At 39.3% G+C, this 22915-nt stretch overlaps 1 protein-coding gene across 2 annotated transcripts; it reads left to right on the forward strand.

Annotated features, from left to right (window-relative positions):
* Window positions 1-199: 199 nt before the first annotated feature.
* On the forward strand, window positions 200-17963 carry LOC143279709 (regulator of chromosome condensation-like). Of its 2 annotated transcripts, none has more exons than XM_076583817.1 (11): window positions 200-308; window positions 3491-3600; window positions 5359-5546; window positions 6943-7122; window positions 7719-7863; window positions 8664-8735; window positions 11446-11604; window positions 12542-12661; window positions 13322-13480; window positions 14322-14427; window positions 15462-17963. In XM_076583817.1, exons 2-11 carry the CDS (start codon window positions 3498-3500, stop codon window positions 15550-15552), a joined length of 1323 nt encoding a protein of 440 aa, XP_076439932.1. In that variant the 5' UTR covers window positions 200-308; window positions 3491-3497; the 3' UTR covers window positions 15553-17963. The 2 variants fall into 2 exon arrangements, with proteins under 2 accessions (XP_076439932.1, XP_076439933.1); XM_076583818.1 differs by having other exon boundaries at window positions 208-254.
* Window positions 17964-22915: the final 4952 nt, after the last annotated feature.

The following is a 22915-nucleotide window of genomic DNA, read 5'->3' on the forward strand; positions in this document are numbered from 1 at the left end:
TGGTCTTGACAAAGATGGAGCATCACTGTTCAAGCCAATCAACGGCAGCTGACTGCCTAAAAAAAAAAGTTGAAGCTTGTCATTTGAACGTTGTTGATGTGTTACAATGGTCACGCAGACTGAATCCGGGGTGGAGAAGTGACATTGTTGGATTTTTAAATTTTGGATGGTTTGCCTTTTTAAGACATTCTTTCTTGAGCATGCGTGGCGCGTTTGCTTGCAGTCAAAAGGAAAGCGTGGTGTGTTCTTGAGAAGTGAGTTAACTGAAACAGTGTTGGAGAAAATCTATTGATCGGACTAAAAAATTGGTAAGCCAGAAATAATTTGTACAGAAAACAGTAGTCATGTTACAGCTCTTTTTTCTTTAAAAAATAAATTTTAGTCGTTGCAAAAAGAAAGGCTTCACAGCAGTGTAATGCCAGTTTTTGTTCCAGACCGGAAAACAACTGCCAGCTTATTGAAGTTATTCAAACTCAAAGCTGAAGATTCGGTCGATGTAAGATTTTTTATACTAATTTTAGTAATTTCATGTTTTATAACATATAAAAGAGTTTGGGATTGAACTTCATTTCCCATTTATTCCCAGTTAAAAATATTTATGCTGTCGCGAAAGGTAAATTATTTCCTGATTTTGTCATGAGGCCAAGTGCCTGCCGGCAACTCATCACATTGCGACACAGTAGCTTAAGAAAGCCAGTTGCATTCAGGTCATCACACCCAAACCCATCACATATTCGTTATTTGTTTATTTTGCCTTATGATGATTATTTTATGCCATCCTAACACTCAGTGTTATGTTTATATATAATTACAAACCAAGGGGAGGCCAAGGGTCCGCTCTCAAGGCCTGATCAGCATATTGGGTTATGTGAATGTCAGGCATCTGCTGCCTTTAAATTTTTGGATATGATTTAATTGAAGGAAAAAAAAAGGATACAGCAGATTTGTAGCATTTGGATCAGTCTATTTGCTCTGACATATCCTTTAGACTGAAACTGTGTAAGCTGATGAGACTTTTCAAAGTTTTCCATAAACTAAAGCTGAACGCCTACCTCCGTGGTGAAGTGGTTAGCGTTGCAGATTGACAGCTGGGAGGATGTGGGTTCAAATCCTAGTGGAGGTGGGATATTTGGCCCGCGGCTGGCTCCTACCCAGAGTTAAATGGGATGACTGGGACCACATAGTCAAGTATCATGTACTTCATCAGTTCATTGATGTGTCTTTAGATGTGTTGCTTTAATTTCATGACCAACACTGCAACTGTATGTATTTCTTGGGCCTGATCAGTGCTGTGATATTTTGACAGGAAGTGTAGAGTATGTTAAAGTACAGAGATTGGGAGGATCAAACTTCTAGTAGATTTACTCGTTTAGCAAATCCAAGTTTTTGACTTCAGTTGTTAGTTGTTTGTTGTTCTTGTTACGTAATACTGCCATAACCCTCAACACTGAAGATTTTAATCTAAGGGAGTTAACTCTAACACAACATCTCCCTTTCCTTTGATTAGCTGCGTAGTGTCCCGTTTGTTTGTGAGAGTCTCAAAAAGATAAGTGTGTCTTAAAAGAATCAGAATAATTAACACAACCGGCTAAATTTTAACATTAACCTTGAAATATCAACGTAAAAAGTATGCGTTTCATTTGCTCAGTTGTTCGTAGAATCTTGTTGGTTTTCTGATGGTTCTCCAGAGCGTGTTTTATGTAAGTGTTTGTTGTGATGTTGAACTGGATGCTCTGGAACTTCATCTGGAGTTGATTGTGGACTTGCAGAATCCTTTGTTGCTGTTCACCATTTGCTACAGATAGGTTTCCATATGTTCTTTTTTGTGGTTTTGTTGTGGTCCTTGGTGTTGCATTTGTTGTCAGTGTTCATCTGTTTGTTGTGGTTCACTTTGCTGTTGTAGTCATTGTCTGTGTACATCTGTGTTGTCTTCTGGAAGTTGTGTTGTTGGTGCTGACTTCTCTGTGTTCCATCTTGCTTAGATGTCTCGTCTGTTTCTCTTTAGCAGTTGGCCTGTGTTTGTCATCACTCTGAAGGAGTTAGGCTCTTCGCAGGTTTAGATCACTGTACCTGGTTTCAACATTCTAGTGTACTGGTCTGTGATCCACACCTGTTGCCCTTGATGTAAAGGGGATAGTTTGTCACTGGCTTGTTGATTGTAGTGTTGTGATAGAGTTAACTCCCTTAGATTAAAATTTTTTAACAAATGTGGATTGAGCCATGCCCCATGAAAGTGCCCAACATTTGGAGATATTTGTGGAGGTTGCGGAAAGAAAAATCACAGGAAGAAATGCCGTTGCAGCACCAGATTAATGAAAAACGAATCCAAAATTCAGAGAAGAAATCCTCAACACCAACAAAGAAGAAAATATATACATGGCATTGAAGATCATGAACTTAGTGAGGAAAAAATCATCCAATTTCAGTGCATCCAAATTTCAAGTCAGACTGTGAGACATGAAGTTACATATACAACACACTACTTCATTCCCAAGATACCCACAATCAAATGGATTCATTGAAAGGCAAATACAAACTTCGGTCGTTAGTTGTTTATCGTCCTACTCCTAGTAATGTAATACTGTCGTAACCCTCAACACTGAAGATTTTATTTTAAAGGAGTTAAGTCTGTGACAACAGAGTACAGCCTTATCACACAGTCCTAAACTTAATCAGACCTGGATAGCAACAGCATCATCATCATCAGTGTTGTCATCCACCTCTCCTGTGTCATCAATATATTAAAAAATTGAAGAATTATCTGGCCTTTCATGCCCTGCTCTCATGGTGACCTCAGTTACTTAGTTTCGATACCCCTCCACTTTTGTGCATGGGTTGAGTCTTGTCAAGGTCATCAGTGTCAGCAAATTCGTGGGGGACTATCGTTGGAGGGAAGAGGTAGTGGTCTCCTCTCTGGGATGATGCTCAGTCTAGTTCTAAAACTGAGCCATTATAGTCTTCTGTTGTAGGTGGTGTCCTAAGTATGTTAAGTCAAAGCAGACACTACTGAACACCACTGAAGTGACTCGGCAGTAATGCAGGGTCTCCACTCGTGTGTGGCCTCCTCGTGACCTAACATCAGTGGTTCCCAGTGCACTGCTGACGCTGAGAGTGAGACTGCAACTGACGAACCCGGGTGTTGCTCTGTATGGGGGTGTGTGGCTGTGTATGGGGGACTTGAAATGAGCAGCATGGGAGTAATCTAATGTGACTGAAATGTTTGAGATGAATTAGCAATAAGCAACTGAAGCGTAGGGGTCCTCATTAGTGTACATGCCTTGGGAGGATTTTTGTCTTGCAGTTCGTGACATAATGTTGTTGCCTAGAACTTTAGTTTGCAGAGTTTCAGACTGGTGGGGGTAAAAGCAGCACTGGCAAGTGAAACTTTAAAGTGAAGGTTAAAATGCTTTATTTTTTTTAATGTTGTGATCTATGCATTGATGCTGATGCTTTTTTTTTTAATTTACTTATTTATTTTAACTTGTGACAGGTTCATCATGCCAGCCAAAGTAGGAAGAGGAAGGCCTGCCAAAAGAACTCGTGAGGCTGCTGATAAAGATGGTCACAAAGCTGACGGAGTTGCGGCTAAAAGAGTAAAAGGTGATGTTTGTTCTTGGCACATCTCTTGTTTCATTTATTTGATGAAGAGATGGAGAGAATTCTTGGTAAATCTTCTGCTTATTTTACATATTGTAAAAATTCTATTTCTATCAAATATTCAATTACTGACTGTTGTTAAATCAGTTTTCCAAAAGATAGATAATTTATAAGCAGTTTCTGACACTGTGAGTGTAACAGTAAGTGAAATTTTAGAAAATCTGTATTTCTTGTTATGTAATAAAAAATGAATGTGGTGCAAGCAAAACTTATAACTCTAAAACAGCTACCAAAGATAAATTAGGAAGGATTTTTAAAAGATGATTTAATAGTGGTTCAGTAGATAAGTATTATGAACTAAGATGTCTTGAAACCATCAGTCACTTGTAATGAGTTGTAATTGATGTCACTGTCTCCGCTTGTTCCCAAAGATACAGTGGAAATGCAATTCATTGTCAATCTTTTTAGTGATGTTATTTCATTATTATGACCACAGAAATGCATACCGTTACTAATTGTCAGTATTTGTTCTTAGTAATGATAAATAACAGTTGGATAAGAAGGTAAAATGTGGAAATCATGAGCAATGCCAAAGGCAATAAACATGAGCAAAAGCAGCAAATGTGCTGTCCTCCATTTCTTCAACCTTTAGCCTCTGTTGCTACAACCGAACTGTGAACAATGAAGTGCCATTGTATGCACAGTATATGAAGCAAAAAGTCAAAAAGAATCCTGCTGTTTGGCACATGCTGCCTCTCTTGATTTCCTTTGCTGCTCGCAATTTCCAAGAGCCAATCAAGTTCAAGAGCACAGATCAGGTGGTGTGCCTCTATAAGTCATGCAAGCACGAAACTCTCCAGTGGTCTATTTCACCACACCTCACCTACGCCTGTTGCCCTGTCTGGGACATAAGCTGCAAACAGTTACTCTTCAGCTATCCTGGTCCTGTGCCAGTGGCTCCAGCTGTCTCCAGGTGTGATGTGTCCTCTTCATGTCTGGCGCTAGGTCATAGCACTGTGTATTTCTTGGCTGGCCTCTTTTCCTTTCCCCCCAGCAGCATAATTTGCTGTCAAGTGTCAGTCCAAAAAAAAAAGAAGAAAAGAAGAAAAAGCAAAAAAAGCACTTCTTTATGTGATCAGAAGATCAGTTATATTTTCTTCATTTTAAAAGGTCCAGCAGTCACCATTTTTGACTCACTTGTGTAAACAAAGTGAGTCTATGTTTTAACCCGGTGTTTGGTTGTCTGTGTGTGTGTGTGTGTCTGTGTGTCCGTGGTAAACTTTAACATTGCCATTTTCTCTGCAAATACTTTGTCAGTTGACACCAAATTAGGCATAAAAATAAGAAAAATTCGGTTCTTTCCAGTCATCTTGCAATATTGCACCTCTGGGATGGGCACAAAAAAATTAAAAATGAAGCCGAATTATATGCAAACTGCATTTACTGTTATATTTTTTGTATTCTCTAGACCTGGCACTTTGATCTGATATTCTGACCCAACAACAAGAGCAGTCATTATTGTCATTTTTTGTTCAAACAGGAACTTCTTTTGCTGAGCATGGAAGTTTTATTTATTTTGCAAACGTTTTGGTGCAGGGGTAAAAAAGGGAAATTACTCTGTAATTAATGCTAGGGGACTTAATTCGCTTTAAACTGATCTTTCTCATCTTAAACATTACATTTTGAAATTATCACAAGTGAGTCTTGAAGGCCTTGCCTCTCTTGTTTCATTTACATTTTCTTTTGTTTTCTTGGAAACAGTCAGTCACCGGTCGCATGGCAGTGAGCCAGGAGTGGTGTTGGCATGCGGCGAGGGGGACGTCGGTCAGCTAGGCCTGGGTCCTGACGTGATGGAGAGGGCACGTGCCGGCTGGGTGAAGATCCCAGACCCTGTGGTGCAGGTGTGCGCCGGTGGCATGCACACTGTTTGCCTGACCAACAAGGGACAGGTCAGTGCACGACACATTCATATCTTACTAAGGATGAGTGAGTGTAGTTGTGTCTTTTTGTTAGTAGACAGGTGAATTTGCATTGTTGTGTTTTACTAAGGATTGGTGAATGTACTACTGTAGTTATGTTTTGGGCTTACTCAGTTTCTGACAGTAGACCGGTTAATGTACATTCTCGTGTTTTGCTGTTTTAGTTTCAGTTTCTTTAGTTTCAGTTTCTCAAGGAGGCGTCAGGCAAAACCATATATACCCTACACCACACTTGCCAGGCAGATGCCTGACAGCACTATAACCTATTAAGGTGCTTAGTCAGGCCTTGAGTCTTTGGTTATATTTCATGTATTTGTGTCACTATCAGAGTGGATTTCCTTATATAGTTCTGCCAGAGGACAGCACTTTTGCTGTCATGGGTTCTTTTTCAGTGCGCCAAGTGCGTGCTGCATTTTACTGACCAGAAGTGAATGTGCAGCCATTGTTATTCGCTGGCAAGACTGTGATTGTTAAGGGACAAGTAACTGTTAGTAAATTGGTTGCTGTTGTTGACCAGAGGACCGCTGATTGCTTTTCTTTTTTTTTTCCTTTTTTTTTTCTTCTTTTTTTTGTTTTTGTCTTGTGTCTGATGTGTAAAAAGGATGAGTGAGTACATTGTGGATCACAGTGTGAAAAATCTCTAAGACAAAAAGTACTAGTAGTTTAATATTGAAGAACTTAAACATTGATCAGTTTCAAATTGCAATATGTGCATTGACATTTGAAATTCAGAAATGTCATTTTGGCTTCATTGCGTTTTGACTTGTACTTATGTAACTTTTATTGCTGGCAGTGGCAGGCTATTTTCAGTTCCAAATAAGGCAATGTTTGTGTCACAGCAGCCAAAGCTCCTGTGATCTCAATGGTGCATAGGTTTGAGAGATACTGGAGAAATCCACAGCTTTCCCACGAAGCCTTATGGACATGTGCTCAAATTATGATTTGATTTCTAATGTAAATTATTCTCTTTATGTGTGTAATGCCATTGATGGATAACTAGCTGATCGTTTTAAACTCAAGATTTGTCACATCAGAATTCAGATACCAGATAGCATCAGAATCAAAATAATGAACATATTTACAGCAGAGGTATTTCACGCATTTATCTATTCTAAGTCTTTCATGATGAAAATTGAAAATGAGAATGTGCAAAGTAATGATGGAATCCATTAGTGGATTTACACTTTCAGTATTGTGCTTTTGTATTAAGATTTCAGGGATGAGGAGGGAGTGAGTGTGAGCATGAATTTTTGTTTTGTTTGTTTAGAAAATAAGATTGAAACAAGTGGGAAGGAAAGCTGAATACAAGGTTTGTTTGTTTGTTGTGTTGTTTTTTTTAAGAGAGCAGTGAATGTATTTTGTTCAGGTGTACACGTTTGGCTGCAATGATGAGGGAGCATTGGGCCGGGATACGTCGGAGGAAGGCACAGAAACAGAGCCAGCCCTGGTAGAGGGTCTGGAGAAAATTGTGCAGGTTACGGCAGGGGACAGTCACACTGCCGTGCTGACTGAAGATGGCAGAGTGCTGGCTTTTGGAAACTTCAGGGTCAGTTTTCTGTTGGTTTTTTGTTTGTTTGTTTTGTTTTGTTTTGTTTGCTACACATTTTTGTTTTCTTTCTTTTTCTTTTTTCATAATATTTTTTGCATTTTTTGTTCTAAGAATCATAATTATCTTCCCCTGATTGGGAATTATCTCATTCTATGAACATTGAAGTTTGAACATATGATAATTGTGTTCCCCATTCATTTTCCTTCAATAAAACATAATTCTTACTTTTTACTTTTGAGCATTTAATTTTTGCAATTTTTATTTTTTAAAGAATTTGGTGATTTTGTTTGCAAAAATTACAGACAGTTCCAGGAGTCAAAGTGTTAACTAACAAACTAGATATATATCATATGTATCAATTCTAATGTACTGTATTACTTTTTTGCTATAACATATTTTTCTGCGTGAAATTCGTGTTGGTCTCTCCAAGGATAGTGTGTCGCTACATTGCAGCACAACCTGTATTTTGGGCAGTGGTTTTGCTGTCAGAACGAGTTTTTTCAAAAGTTTTTTGCCTTGGATGACCCTTTTGTTGCCATAGTTTCTTTTACTTGGGCAGAGGAGACATGTGATGTGTGTTGTGTTTTCCGCAGGACGCCAATGGCTCCATGGGGCTGACAAAGAATGGCATTGAGAAGAAGCCGGTGGAGGTACTGCCCGATACTGTGGTGATCAAGATTGCCTCTGGTAGTGACCATATTGCCTGTCTCACTGACCTCAGCGAGCTGTACACACTGGGTGAGGAGCAGAAAGCATTTTCATCTGGGGTTTTTTTTCCTGTTCACCTCCATTCATAGTGACTGCACAGAGAAATTTTCATCTTGAACATTTTATTATTGTGTATTTTCTGTTTGTTTCTACTTTAAGGGGAAGCTGTTGCAGATGAACGAAAAAATGTAGCAGATGAATATTTAATATTGTGTTTTGGTATCACTTTACAGAAACTTTATGAGGTTTTACAGTTTAGTCCTTGTATCAGAAAAGGAAGTCGTCCACAAATGTTTCATTTTACATCTCACGGGAACCCAGTTTGAATTGGTGTGGAATTAAACTAGAGATTTTCATAACTGAACTTGAACTTTACAGTTTAGTCCTTGTATCAGAAAAAGAAGTTGTCCACACATTTTTTATTCTACATCTCACGGGAACCCAGTTTGAATTGTTGTAGAATTTAACCAAAGATTTTCATAACTGACCATAATGTCACTAATTCTTTTGAGTTGATGTTCAGTTGTATGGCATTGTTTTTAATGTGAGTGAGTATGTGCGGTTTTTTTTTTGTTTGTTTGTTTTTTATTTTGCATAATGATTGAACATTTGCTGTACGACACACAAATGAAGTGAATTCCATAGGAATTGATACTTATAGAATTGGGGAGGGGGGGTTATACTCTGTAAAGAGTCAGTTTTATTAGCAGTCCTTCATTGTGAATGTGGATTCATGTTAATGATCTTTGTTTATTATTTATTTTTATATCTTTTAATGGCAGTGGTGAAACAGAACTGTGTCAAAATTGTGAAGTGCTTCAATGTTGCAGGGTGTGCAGAGCAAGGACAGCTTGGTCGAGTGGCAGAGTGTTTTTCCACACGTGGTGGGCGTCTGGGATTAGGTCAGTTGTCAACCGTTTGTTCATGAAATTTGTTTATTTTACAGTTCGGTCTGATGTGTGGGTCTTTCAGGCTGTGCAGAGCAAGGACAGCTGGGACGTGTGGCTGAATGTTTCTCCACCCGTGGGGGGCGTCATGGGTTAGGTCGGTGAGGTTACTGTTTGGGGCTCAGCAGTTCAGAGGCCTCAACTTGCTTGAACTAACCCTGTTCAGAAATACTAATCTTGTTGCACACAGTTCACTAAAGATGAAATGTTGCATTGATTGTTTGTTGCAGTACTGAGTAGAAACAAAAATTAGAAAAAAAGAAGATTAAGTTTTTTCTTCTGAAGTTGTCACAGTTTGAAAACTGATACTGTTTTGGAACTTATTGTTGTTTCATGGGTTCAACCTTTGGTGTCAAAAGCATTCACTACTGTTGTTGAAAATTGAGAATGGCCACTCTCATCATAAAGTAACACTTAATTTTTTTTTCTTTGATTTAGCTAGTTTTCTTTTGTTCATGATTATTGACTGATTTGGAATCACTGTTTTCTTTACAGTTGAGAATCACAGCCAGTTTTATTTTGCTAATAATTATTAACTTATTAATAACTAACTAACTTGGAATGACTGTTTTCTCTACAGTTGTTTTGTGATTACTTTTGACTATTTATGTATATCCGGATGTTCTGTAATCAGGGAAAAACAGAGTTCAGGGAAAAATATCTTGCTAAAGTTAGAGAAAAATGTGCTGGCTTGTAGTGTGGATGAAGTTTCTTTGAAATCTAGGAGATATGCTACATAGGAACATGTCTTTTTCAACATTTATCTTTTTTTATGTGAGACTCAGAAGCCACTTTCAGTTTGGAGCCTTTAAAGAAAAGGAAAAGCCGTGATTGTGACTGTCCAAAGTAACTTTTATTAGTGCTCGGTCTCTGCAGAAAGTATAGACCCTGTCCTCTGCTGTACCAGGTCTCCTTTACTTTCAGTTTAGAAATGGGTCTTTTGGTAACACACAGACATGCATCCCTGATGCTTTTAAAGTGGAAAGGATGTGCTACATGTTAATGGAGGGAGTCCCTGGGACATTCCTAAAATGTCAAAAACATAGATGAGGAGTGAAAATGTAATGGTGGAGCTCCAGTTTGACAGCAGGTATCATCTGTTGTAAAGATGAGTTGTTTCCCTTTGGGCCCAGAAACTAGGGTAATGACAATACATTGTATTTAAGACCATACAGAGTGGTGAATCTCTCCGTTTACAAGGCACACAACTTCAAGTCAGTGCTGCTTATGCTACTGATTCAGCTAGCACACAGGTAAATGAATGGTGCATTGGAACAAACCCAGACACTTCCTCTCCAAGCCTCATTGTTAAATTTCTAGTAAAAAAATACATCAAGGCAACCATGTGTTTGTTTTGTATTGACCGTATGTTCTTTGTAGTGTATTCAGGATTAGAAGTCTGCCAGTCTTGAATAAAAGGTCATTTGTGGAGGTAACCTACTTCGGGAGGTTATCGGCCGTAGCTACTTTCGATAACTCCGTATAGGCGGGTAGTAGTTTACACAGGACAGGAATCAGACCCCTGCCGGAGTCTGCGCTAGTGGGTCACAGTAAGTGTGTTACTTAAACGTAATTTTAGGAAGAAAATTTCCTTTTGTGTCTGCACATTTCTTCTGTCATTGCTGCTGTGAGCACATGTCAACTGATCAGTGTAAGGACAAGTCTGGAGCTTCTTTTTTTCAGGAAGAGTCTTTAATTTAATTTACCTGTGTGCTAGCTGAATTGGTAGCGTAAGCAGCATTGATTTGAATTTGTGTGCCTTGTAAATGGAGAGAGTTACCACTCCTGTTGTTGTTTAATCCTCCTAGCCTCATTGTTCTTATATTTAAAATTTCCTTTTGCCTGCCTTTGTATGTGTGTTGCAGTGCAGATTTAATCTAAATGCGCAGCATCAGAACACATCTCAAAAAGTAGTGTGGGACCCCCAAGAATTATGGTTAAAAAAAGAAAGAGATTCTGGGATTCCCAAGATTTGGGGCTTATCAGAAGCCCTGAAAAAGTGTCATCTGTTGATTGGCAATCAGTATTTATTAGTTAAGGTTACAGGTTCCATAGTCAGACACCATACTGAGTTGATAGTGACATGTATGTTAAGCTGTAAAGTGTTGTAGTGTGGGCTGCAGACACCATACTGAGTTGATAGTGACATGTATGTTAAGCTGTAAAGTGTTGTAGTGTGGGCTGCAGACACCATACTGAGTTGATAGTGACATGTATGTTAAGCTGCAAAGTGTTGTAGTGTGGGCTGCAGACACTATACCGAGTTGATATTGACATGCAAAGTGTTGTGGTGTGGGCTGCAGACACCATACTGAGTTGATAGTGACATGCAAAGTGTTGTGGTGTGGGCTGCAGACACCATACTGAGTTGATATTGACATGCAGAGTGTTGTGGTGTGGGCTGCAGACACCATACTGAGTTGATATTGACATGCAGTGTGTTGTGGTGTGGGCTGCAGACACCATACTGAGTTGATATTGACATGCAGTGTGTTGTGGTGTGGGCTGCAGACACCATACTGAGTTGATATTGACATGCAGTGTGTTGTGGTGTGGGCTGCAGACACCATACTGAGTTGATATTGACATGCAGTGTGTTGTGGTGTGGGCTGCAGACACCATACTGAGTTGATATTGACATGCAGTGTTGTGGTGTGGGCTGCAGACACCATACTGAGCGCTGGACAGGTGCGCTGTAAGAGGTACAAGACTCGCAGACTGGCCAAGTTCTCCGACGTCTGGACTGGGCAGTACATGACCTTTGCCCAGGAAAAAGAGACTGGTGACATCTATGCCTGGGGTCTCAACAACTACTGTCAGCTGGGTCAGTCATCTGCATGGTTTAACAGCTGGTGTGCTTTCTGATCCACGGCAGTTTTCCATCCATATTTTGTCTCTTTTATTTACCTCTGCCCTTTTGATTTGCAACAGTGTTAGTCTATGTTCATGTCTAATTGGAGTGATGAATTGAAACAATTCAAAACAAAAAGAAAACTTAATGAATTTTATTTCCAGGGGGTAGTGGAATGAGCATTATTATGTTGGTTTTTTTACATCCAGCCCACTCAGTGAAAAGGAAAGGAAAAACATATAAAATAAAGTTAAGTAATTTTGTGACCTGTATTAAAAAAAAAGACTGTTGTCCTAAGTCTTTTCCTTTTTGATTGTGTGTGTGTGTAGAGGGTAAGGGGTGGATGTGTATTTAGTCATTGTTGCATTATTAAAATCTTTCAGAAAAAATGAGATGGTCTAGAGGTAACACGTCCACCTAGGAAGCAAGAGAATATGAGCGTGCTGGTTTGAATCACGGCTCAGCCGCCAATATTTTCTCCCCCTCCACTAGACCTTGAGTGGTGGTCTGAACGCTAGTCATTCGGATGAGATGATAAACTGAGGTCCCGTGTGCAGCATGCACTTAGCGCACATAAAAGAACCCACGGCAACAAAACTGTTGTTCCTGGCAAAATTCTGTAGAAAAACCCACTTTGATAGGAAAAACAAATACAACTGCACACAGGAAAAAATACAAAAAAATGGGTGGCGTTTTAGTATAGCGATGTGCTCTCCCTGGGGAGAGCAGCCCGAATTTCACACAGAGAAGTCTGTTGTGATAAAAATAAATACAGATACAGATACAAATACAAATCATTATGGAACTTGCGATATTTTGAATCAGATGCATGTGTTAATCTTATGTTTATTTTGTCATTAAAAAAACCCAACATTTAATATGAATTATACCATGTATTTTCTTTTACCAGGCTTTGGGGACATGGACAATCGTTTCATTCCTGAGCGTGTTAATTCCTTCGCTGCTGGCGGTCGTCAGTGGCAGGTGATTAGTGGAGGTCAGCATCATACTGTCGCCATGGATTCTGAAGGTTGGTCTTCTTCCTGAGTGTACCCATGACTGTTTCTACATTAGAGAATGCACACTCACAAGTTCATTCATAGATATTTGTTTGCTTTCTTGCATTGCCATTTACACATGTAGACTTCACACTTAAAAAAAAAAATCACATAGTAGCTTCTTTTCTCACTATCTCTCCTCTTGTAGAAATGCATTACAGAAAATAAGGAAAGCAGCAAAAACAGAAGTTGATTTCTCATATTTGTTCTTCAGGAATGCCTGGTACCATGATATACAGACTTTTGTTGAAAGTATTTGGAAGACTACCAAAACTGAACAGTCCCATATGGTATTCAGTTTTAGTGGCATTATACATTTTGAAATAATGTGGAATGACAACAAGCCATGTATACATCACCAGCAAGATGAAGTGTTGAAACGTACTGATGTTTTTTTTTCAGAACACAGTGTGGTGATACTTTTCAGATTACTTCTGAAAATATAATAGTCATCCTTCAGTCTTGGGAGACTTTGGAGCTGTGTTGTGTGTGGTGTTTCTGGCACAGCATCGGTTGTGACTTGACAGGCCTATTAGAAACACATAGTCTTTTCACTGACAGTGAAGCACTCGGAAACTTAACTTACCTTGAACAGTGTTTTGTACAACAGTTCCCAATGTTGACCATTTCAGGCAAGGTGTACACGTTGGGCCGGCCCGATTACGGACGTTTGGGTCTGGGCGAGGAATGCACGGAGAAACGGGAACCGACCCTGGTGGCTGACCTTAAGGATGAGACATGTGTGGATGTGGCCGCTGGAGGCTGTGTGTCCTTTGCTCTGACTGACGCAGGTAATGATGGTGTGGAACATGATAATGATAATATTGGGCGTCCTTTGCTCTGACTGACACAGGTAATCACAGTGTGGAATGTGATATTGATAATGATGATAATGGGTATCCTTTGCTCAGACACAGGTAATCACAATGTAGAATGTGATATTGATAATGATAATCAGTATCCTTTGACCTGACTGACACACGTAATCACAGTGCGGAATGTGATATTGATAATGATGATAATGGGATTCCTTTGCTCTGACTGACACAGGTAATGACAGTGAGGAACATGATAATGATAATAATGGGCGTACTTTGCTCTGACTGACACAGGTAATCACAGTGTGGAATGTGATATTGATAATGATACTCGGAATCCTTTGACCTGAATGACACAGGTAATCACTGTGTGGAATGTGATATTGGTAATGATAATCGGAATCCTTTGCTCTGACTGACACAGGTAATCACATTGTGGAGCATGATATTGATAAGATTGGGCTTCCTTTGCTCTGACTGACACAGGTAATTACAGTGTGGAATGTGATAATGATGATGATAATGATAATGGGCATTTATAGTGCACACTGCCTCCCTAGCACAGTGGCCCAGAGCGCTAACAGTTGATGTCAGTATGGAAGAAAAGATTGTTACGAATATTAATACAGCAGGGATTGCGAACAAGGCAATTGTGTCAGTGACAGAGCACACACACACACACACACACACACACACACACACACACACACACACACACAGAAGCAAAAAACAACAACAACAACAACAACCTGCATTAGCACCATGTTTTTCCACACACCTGCAGTAAGGATACGAATGGTGTGTGTGTTGACAGGCAAGATCTACTCATGGGGCATGGGCACGTCCAAGCAGCTGGGGCTGGGGTCAGAGGACGATGCCTGGTCCCCCACCCAGGTCACTGGCAAGCAGCTGGAGACAAGGTGAGTTCTGTCATGATAGTCGTGATAATTGTTTACATTTGGAAGGCGCCTGGGTGGGTGTGTCGATTGTTTTCGTCTATCGTCAGCTACTGTGAGTTCTTATTTGATGTTTTGATGTCTTTTATGGTACGCATGTTCATTTTATGTTTGTATTTACAATGAGCTTGTGATTGCACTCGTTAATTTCTATGTGGATTAATAAAGTGTTTTTGAATTGAATTGATTATTGAATTTCTGTCTTAGAGCTCAGGGCACTTTACGTGAAAGTGATAGGCAGCCTGCTATGCAAATGACCCCATGTCTGTAAAACGCTTAGAGCTTGGTCTCCAACAGAGGATATGTGCTATACAAGTATCCATATGATATCATATCATATCATATATATCATGTCATATTGCATTATATTTATCAAAGTTATAAATTGCATGAACATTATTTGAACGACTCATGACCACTTTCACCCCCTACCCCCATCCCCCCTTTCTTCCCCCCCCCCCCCACCTCCCTGAAATATTTAGTTTTCCAGCCTGATATGGCCGTGTATGGTCTGTGTGGCTGCAAGCAACAATAATAATGATAATAATTAGTATTTATTTAGCACTGAATCTTGCGCAGAGACAAATCAAAGCATTTTCACACCAGTCATTCACATGCATGTGTAACTCTAAACAAAATACTTTATTGTCTGCTTCAACCAAAACAGAAAATTCTCTTTTGGTTCACTCAAAATGCCTGCCAGTAAATAACAAAGTGAAAAACGAATGAGAAATTAACACACCCTTCCCTGATCACCACGCACACATCAGTTATCATGTAAAGAGAAAAACATTCGTGTAAGATGATATTACATTTTAAGATAGAGTGAAAGAATTGTGATGGGGTGTGTGTGTGTGTGTGTATGTGTGTGTGTGTGTGTGTGTGCATGCATGTTTGCACATGTGTGTGTGTGTGTGTGCATGCATGTTTGCGCATGTGTGTGTGTGAGGTCAACGAGGAACAAAGTAACTGAACCGGCGCATGCTGTGTGATTTCAGGACAGGGGTGATGATCTCATCAGGTGGTCAGCACACAGTCATCCTGGCCAAGGACACCTCTACTGCCACTGCCAACACCAACGGACACTGATAGTCCTGGGTCCCATAGCCATTCCAGTTTCCCACCAGCTGTACCAAACTCTTGGGTTGATTGGGCTTGTTTTTTTTCCCCTTAAAAAACAACAACAAAAAGTCACAATGTATGCAAAAAAATAGTTGTTATTCAGGCAGTTGATTACTCAGCATGATTGAATCTGGTGCTATGAAAAACAGTTCTGTGAAAAACAACAACAAAACTGGTTGATTCTGTTACAACTTTTTGAGAAATCTGCTGGTTATACAAGTCAGAATCTGGCTGACGTCGAGATTGGAGGATGTTGCTGTTTTCATAACCCAGGTAAATGATGAGATTTAATTGATTAATTAATTAAAACAGGTAGCAGTGTAGAGAGTTTGATCAGCATCGCAGTATGGCGCGTTGTGATTGATACCAGTAAAATGGGAGCTGAGATTTAGGTGTGTTTCCTGTGGATTCTCATGGGAGACATTGAGAATGTGTCATTCAATCTTGGAGTCATCCTCCCCATCACCTTACTTGGATTAATGCCGCCGCCCCCTTCCCACCCATCCCACTCACCCCTAAACCCCCCTCAATTAATTCAAGTCGGGGTTGCTGGTGGTGGTGTGTGGTATTTTGTGTTTGAGAACTGAAGCAACTTTTAAACAGATGTATGATTGAGGGTCAGGGGTGTAAAATGTGTGGAGAATGGTTTGTTGACATGCCTCTGTCATGATTTTTATTGGAATAGTAACTGTATGATTAGGTTCATCATGTTTGGTATGTCTGCTCTGGTTTAGTGGACTGCTAAATTTTTTTTATAAGTGACTTTAGATAATTTTGGCTACAATATGCTGATTAAGAGAGTGAATTGTTTTTGCTGTTTGTTGAACATTTGTGGTCTTTATTTTCTGCTGACTTTTTTTTCTGTTGTGTTATTTGTTTCTGTTATATCATGTGATTAGTTTCTGTTATGTGACTTGGTTCTGTTATATCATGTGACTTGGTTCTGTTATTAATTTAACTCAGCCTCACTCATCCAACGAAGAAGATACATAACCACTTGTTGCTTTTTTTTTCTTCTTCTTTCTTTTTCAAAATAATTGGGAAGCAGATTTTATGGTGTTGGCTCGTCAGTATTTATGTAAAATTTTTATGAAAGCGTGACTATACCATCTAATGTTTTATACCAACTGTTTTAGCTTTTGTTGTTTTTAGACAACCTGATTCATTTTGCATGGATACGTCTCGACCTGCTCACAGTTGCACATGTGTGTGAGATAGTTGCTCATGTGGTGGGAACAGTTCTGTCGCATTGTAAGGAGGGTGCATGCACAGCTCAAACTGATTTCCAGTCTGGCGCATGTGTGTGGTGTGGTTATGCTCATGGTTCAAAGTGATGATTAAAAAAAATATATATCACAGAATAATACTTTTATGGTGAGTCTGTATTTGTCCAGTGAGGTATGAGTGTGTAACTTATGTATGTGGCTGAACATGGGGGGGTGGACTGAAGCCAGGCTTCATTCACTCCTTGGAACTGAACAAAACTTGAATTCAGAGGGCCATTTTCAAGGCCCTGAAAGTGGAATTCTCCTTCAAATTTGTTTATTAAGAAAAGACTAAATCTTATAGATAGAGCAGTCAGCAAAAGTATTTCTCACTTCAGTGTGGTAACATTGATATTTGAAAGACTTGAGAGAGAATTACACCTGCATCATTAACTTCAGGCTCAGCTCTGAGATGTGAAAAGAGGGTGGTTTTTTGTTTTGTTTTGTTTTTTGCTGTTTTTTTTGTTTGTTTGTTTGTTTTTCTTTCAGAGCAGTGAGCAAATATGCTGTTGTTGGTAATACTGAAACAAGAAAATGTGCAGCTGACAAGTAAGCGCTGGATATGAAGTGATTGGGTTGTATTAAGATCAAAATTTGTAACAAGTACCTTGGGCAGATGTTTTCATTTGCAAAAGGCACAAAAATACCTCACTTGAGGTTTCGTTTCATGCTAGACGTTTCCTGGTCACTAAACTTTTGCTGAGTAGGTTTGGTTTCAACCAGTTGGTATACTTTGTCAACATGAACTACATCTTGTTTTCATCTGATCTGCTGGCATGTTGTGACTGATACTTCCGTACAGTTTAGCATAAAGGCAATTTTACAATTACTAGGGGTTCATTGTTTCTGCTCTTTCCTGTCACTGTCGATCTCATCAAGACAACTCAGGAAAACTGCTAACAAAAGGCAGGTTAGACATAAGCCAGAAACCTTCTTGATGCTCTGTATCAAGCGATGAATCAGGGAGTTTTCTTACAACGTGTAATTATTATCAGTGTTTGTTTTATCAAAAGATGCAAGCTGCTGTGGAACTGTATTCTATGTCAGATGAGATGAGAACTGTACTGTACATCACTCTGCATGAACCGTTTTTGTGGCAAATAAAGGCTGGAGAATGATTGACATTTTCTACAGTGTGTGTGATTGTAAACTGGCTCGAATGTTTGATTAAATTTGGTTGAATTCATCATTCAGTATTTATGAATATGTAACAAATTTATTGAGTGCTGCACTTGAGAAATTTTAATGTTTGATCCTGGACAGGTTTGATTGAAAAATGTAAACTTATTTCCCAGTTATATTTAGTGGCCTACCTTTACCCAAGTATAAGCGCAAAGAGTATGTTTTATAAAAAAGTTTTCCCATATATTTTCAGGACTGAATCAGATTATCAGTGTGATAAAAACAAATCTTTGTAAAAGATTTATATAAAAAAACAACAACAAAAAAACAAACCTAAACTAAAAACCCCAATTGCAATGTAAACTGATTTTGATAAGCACTTTGAATTTAGAAATGAATTTATTTACTTTTATTGTTTGTATATAGCAGATACAGTGTATGAGACCACATAAAAAAGAGAATTTAGTTGGTTCAAGGTGCCAACTTCAGTCTCAGCTTGTAAGGTGATTGTTTTTGAGAACTATTTATCACCATATCATTTCTGAGAACTGTCCACCAAGTATGTCTCATACATTTATACCATACTTTGATGAATACAGTATACAAGATAAGAGCTTTACTGTGCATTCAAACTTTTCTGTCATGCCATTTGACTCTCAACCTATGGCTTCAAAATGCAATATTAACTCTTTCATTCCTGCAGCACGGTTTTCCGGTTTACAGGAATTTTACCCTTCATTCCTGGAGGCCGGAAAACCGAGCAGCAGAGAATTTCCCCTATCTTTCCTGCAGCCTGGAAAATTGGTTCTTGCGGTAAGCACTTTGAACTTGTGTGAGTCGTGTCATCAGTGTGCATCATCTAACCTTGACCGGGTCACTAGTGGGGCAGTGTTAATGAGTGGAATGGATGCTAGACACCTCCCCTGCTGTAATAAGCAGTGTTGCCATAAGTCCCCAAAATAAGTACCCTGCTTCATGCTTTCTTTCTCTTCTCTAAATCCAGGAATGAATGGAATATATTATGTATGGTAGGAATCTCGGAAAAGGGGGAGTAATAGTTTATAGAAAAATAGTAATGAAAGAGTTAAATGGTAATGCCTGAAAATGGTGATATCAATTGAATTATGCCAAGTGCAATGTCACAACCACTTTCGGTCACCAAGAAAATGACATGTTAGGATGTTAGCTAATATACTTTGTTAAGCACTTTGAACTTGTGTGAGTCGTGTCATCAGTGTGCATCATCTAACCTTGACCGGGTCACTAGTGGGGCAGTGTTAATGAGTGGAATGGATGCTAGACACCTCCCCTGCCCCTCCCTAGGCCATGGGAAAGTGGGCGCCGCTACATTCTTGCCGATGTGCTGTGTAGACACACGGACACAGAAAAATTGAATGTGTGGAAAGTTCAGATTCAGGCCAGTTTTCTGATGATATGTTTTACAACGCTCTGTCAGATGATGATTTTGATCTGTTTCAAATGAATGACAAGGAGAGAGTGCAATTAGCTGCTGCTGAAGAAGCACAGATAGTGGGTGATGAAAACTTCAAAAAGTGCAAGTGTGAAAATTTTGGTATATATTTGTGCAGTAACTAGCGTGACTGCTTCAAGGTATATCACACACGTATCACCTTTGCATGGCATATTATGTGATGACTATGACACGGACATGCATATTTAGAGAAAATATTGTTTCTGAATAGTTTTTGTTCAAGAATTGTGCAGATAACGATCTGATTCTGGTCCGGTGACTGCAAGTGTAGTAAAAGGCATATGTTCTCTTTGAGACAGAGTTCAAATCATTTATATAAGGACAATAGCAGTGACAATTGTGACAGTTTTTCATGGATATGACAAGCAGTGTGGCACTGAGATACTTATGAGGCACTACTCGGTGAATACCTGCATGATGTGCATACTCTGAAAGCAAAACACCGTCCTGCATGTGGTACGTAGTCGTATGCATTCTGTTTGACTCCAGTCTCACCTGTTTTACACCCGAGTGTCAACAGGGTCACAGACAACTCGCATCAATTCTGTACACAACAGTATATGACAAACTTGGTGTACTGTAATAAGCAGTGTTGCAGTAAGTCCCCAAAATAAGTACCCTGCTTCATGCTTTCTTTCTCTTCTCTAAATCCAGGAATGAATGGAATATATTATGTATGGTAGGAGTCTCGGAAAAGGGGGAGTAATAGTTTATAGAAAAATAGGAACGAAAGAGTTAAATGGTAATGCCAGAAAATGGTGATATCAATTGAATTATGCCAAGTGCAATGTCACAACCACTTTCGGTTACCAAGAAAATGACAGGATGTTAGCTAATACACTTTGTTGAGTGCACACATGTACCCCCCCCCCTCGCCCCCCCCCCCCCCCCCCCCACACACACACACATACATAGACTCATTTACAGTCAAAAGAAAGGTCCAAAAATGTTCTCTTTCGCGCCAGCCGACTAAGTAAATGAGCCATTACTGTGGAACGGCATGCTTTGGCTGCTAGTTTTACAAATCACCACCACTATTTCTGAAACCTGGATAAGCACACAAGCACAGGAACTGAACAAACGCTGACAGGAAATTAAACCCCCATGAACGAAGTGCAAATTACCCATGGCCCTTACAAACACGGCCTACGGTGTTACCGATTTCTACATTCACAAAGAGCTAGAACTGTGGCCTTTAGTATTCACAGCTCGAAGTTAGAAATACTTCAAAAGGTTCACTGGTCTGATTGCCTCTTCACTTTCGTCAGAAAACTGAAAATAGGAGCGCTAGGAAAGCCATACCATAACCAAAAATTGGTTTGACAGCAAACCTTCGTGAGACTGGAGAATAGGGATCACGGATTCAATCACTGCTGCTCTTATCAAATTGTTAGTGGAGAAAAAAAAGGGGATGGTGTTGTCAGAAGTTTTTCTCGTGAACAAGACACGCTTTGTATGACTGGTGTAAAGAACAGGATTAACCAGTTAACTGCCTGTTGGTGTTCACCGTCAAGGTCACATGGTTCTCACGCTTGCATCGAAGAAGTTCGTTGTTCTAAGACTGACTTGAGTTAGGACAGGCGTATGTGGTTCTGAAGATGTTTGCATCAAATGTGCCTCTCTGTGTGTCTCTGTCTCTGTCTGTCTGTCTGTGTGTGTCTCTGTCTGTCTGTCTGTCTGTGTGTGTCTCTGTCTGTCTGTCTCTTTCTCTCTCTTCTAGATAATTACGTTATTGATGTGAATGTTGCTTTCGTGTGTTATTAGTGTGTCAGCTAAATGTGAATATATTTTTCTCTTCTTTTTTTTTTCCTGTGGCTGGATGTAATAAAGTTGTATCAGTTTACTCTTTCAACCTCAATAAAGATTATTTTTGCTTGTCTTCACACACACACACACACACACACACACACACACACACTCCAAGATGATATTCTGAAACTTAACGACTGAACACACTTGAATCACATGTCCTTAAATGCTCAGAAAACCAAGTGAATGTACCTATGTGCATGACAAAAAGTACAAAAAATGAAACATAACTTCGAACCACTATTCCTAGGTGTCAATAAAATTGGAGAGCAAGATTCACATAAAATTCTGGGTGTCGTTATTGATAAAAATCTTGGACTGGTCATACGAAGTACTTAAGTAAACATCTCTCTAACAGAATACTTCAGCCAGCAAAAATCAAAAATATCCTGAATGTCCATTCACGAAAGCTCTTCTTCTGTGCACATATTCTACCAGTAATTGATTATGCGTCAAATTTATGGGACAGCTGTAGCCTCTCAAACATGAAGTTCATTCACCGTATGTATAAAAGAGCACTAAAAATAGTATTGTTAAAACCGAACTCCCTGACCCCAATGGACTATAAACAACTTAATATATTATCTTTTCACAACAGGCTGTACTTCAACAAAGCTGTTTGCATGCATAATGTTATGCATGGAAATGCTCCAAAATGGACTGCAGACACTTTTAAAACTGATTAACACAGACACAACCATATGCTCTGCAGACCAAGAAACAACCTTTTCAAATCCGGCTTTCTGCATTCTGGTGGAAATTTATGGAATAATCTTCCACCCACTCTAAAAAGTGTCGTGCATAAAAACGTGTTTAAGAAAAATCTGAAAAATCGCCTCATTGAAAATAATTAACAGTAATACAAGTCTTGATCTGTTAGTCTAATAATCCTTTTATCAATTGTGAAATGTTTTGTATGTCCTTGTGTTGGCAAGGATTTTGTACTATATGAGGGAATATGTACATGTGGGTGGGATGGGCATGATGTAATTTGTGTTCAATTGTGTGTGTGAAATAGAAATGCGGTTGTGTATTTCTTTATCACAATATTCTTGTATATATATATTCATTTTGTTGTTGTTGTTGCTTTTCATCTCCTTGTTTCTTCTCTCTCTCTCTCTCTCTCTCTCTCTCTCTCTCTCTCTCTCTCTCCTATATATTTTTTTTTCATCGATGGCTTGATGTAAAAAACAAACAAACAAACAACAACAATAGTTGGTTATTCAATTTGCCATCATGAAATAAAATCTTGACTTCACACACACACACACACACACACACACACACACACACACTTTCCTCATGTCGATCTTAGCCATTCACACAACCAATAATAAATAAAAGGACGAGTGAGAGAGAGAGAGAGAGAGAGAGAGAGAGAGAGAGACTCAAAAGAGAGAAGAACAGTTCGATAGAACTGACAAAAGGTAGTGTGAAGAGTAAAGAAGGACCATACATAAAAATTCATAGATCGAACGCCTGAACCCGTTTTGAACAGTGATCCCTCTTTCCCACTGGGTCCCAGAGAGAGAGAGAGAGAGAGTCGGGGCGGGAGGTGGGAGGGGAGGGTAGGGGGGCAAGAGAGAGGCCCCCAACAGAAAAGACCTTGTGTGAGTTATCCGCTACATCCACACAATGTCTC

This window comes from Babylonia areolata, chromosome 3 (genome assembly GCF_041734735.1).
Source record: "Babylonia areolata isolate BAREFJ2019XMU chromosome 3, ASM4173473v1, whole genome shotgun sequence".
In the NCBI taxonomy this organism is placed as follows: domain Eukaryota; kingdom Metazoa; phylum Mollusca; class Gastropoda; order Neogastropoda; family Buccinidae; genus Babylonia; species Babylonia areolata.

What these genes read in the sequence shown, in the direction of transcription:
- LOC143279709 (XM_076583817.1), top strand. Translation starts at nt 3,498, where the DNA reads ATGCCAGCCAAAGTAGGAAGAGGAAGGCCTGCCAAAAGAACTCGTGAG. An exon ending in GCCTGACCAACAAGGGACAG is followed by an intron (nt 5,547 to 6,942) that starts GTCAGTGCACGA and finishes TATTTTGTTCAG; the next exon opens with GTGTACACGTTTGGCTGCAA. An exon ending in GGCAAGCAGCTGGAGACAAG is followed by an intron (nt 14,428 to 15,461) that starts GTGAGTTCTGTC and finishes GTGTGATTTCAG; the next exon opens with GACAGGGGTGATGATCTCAT.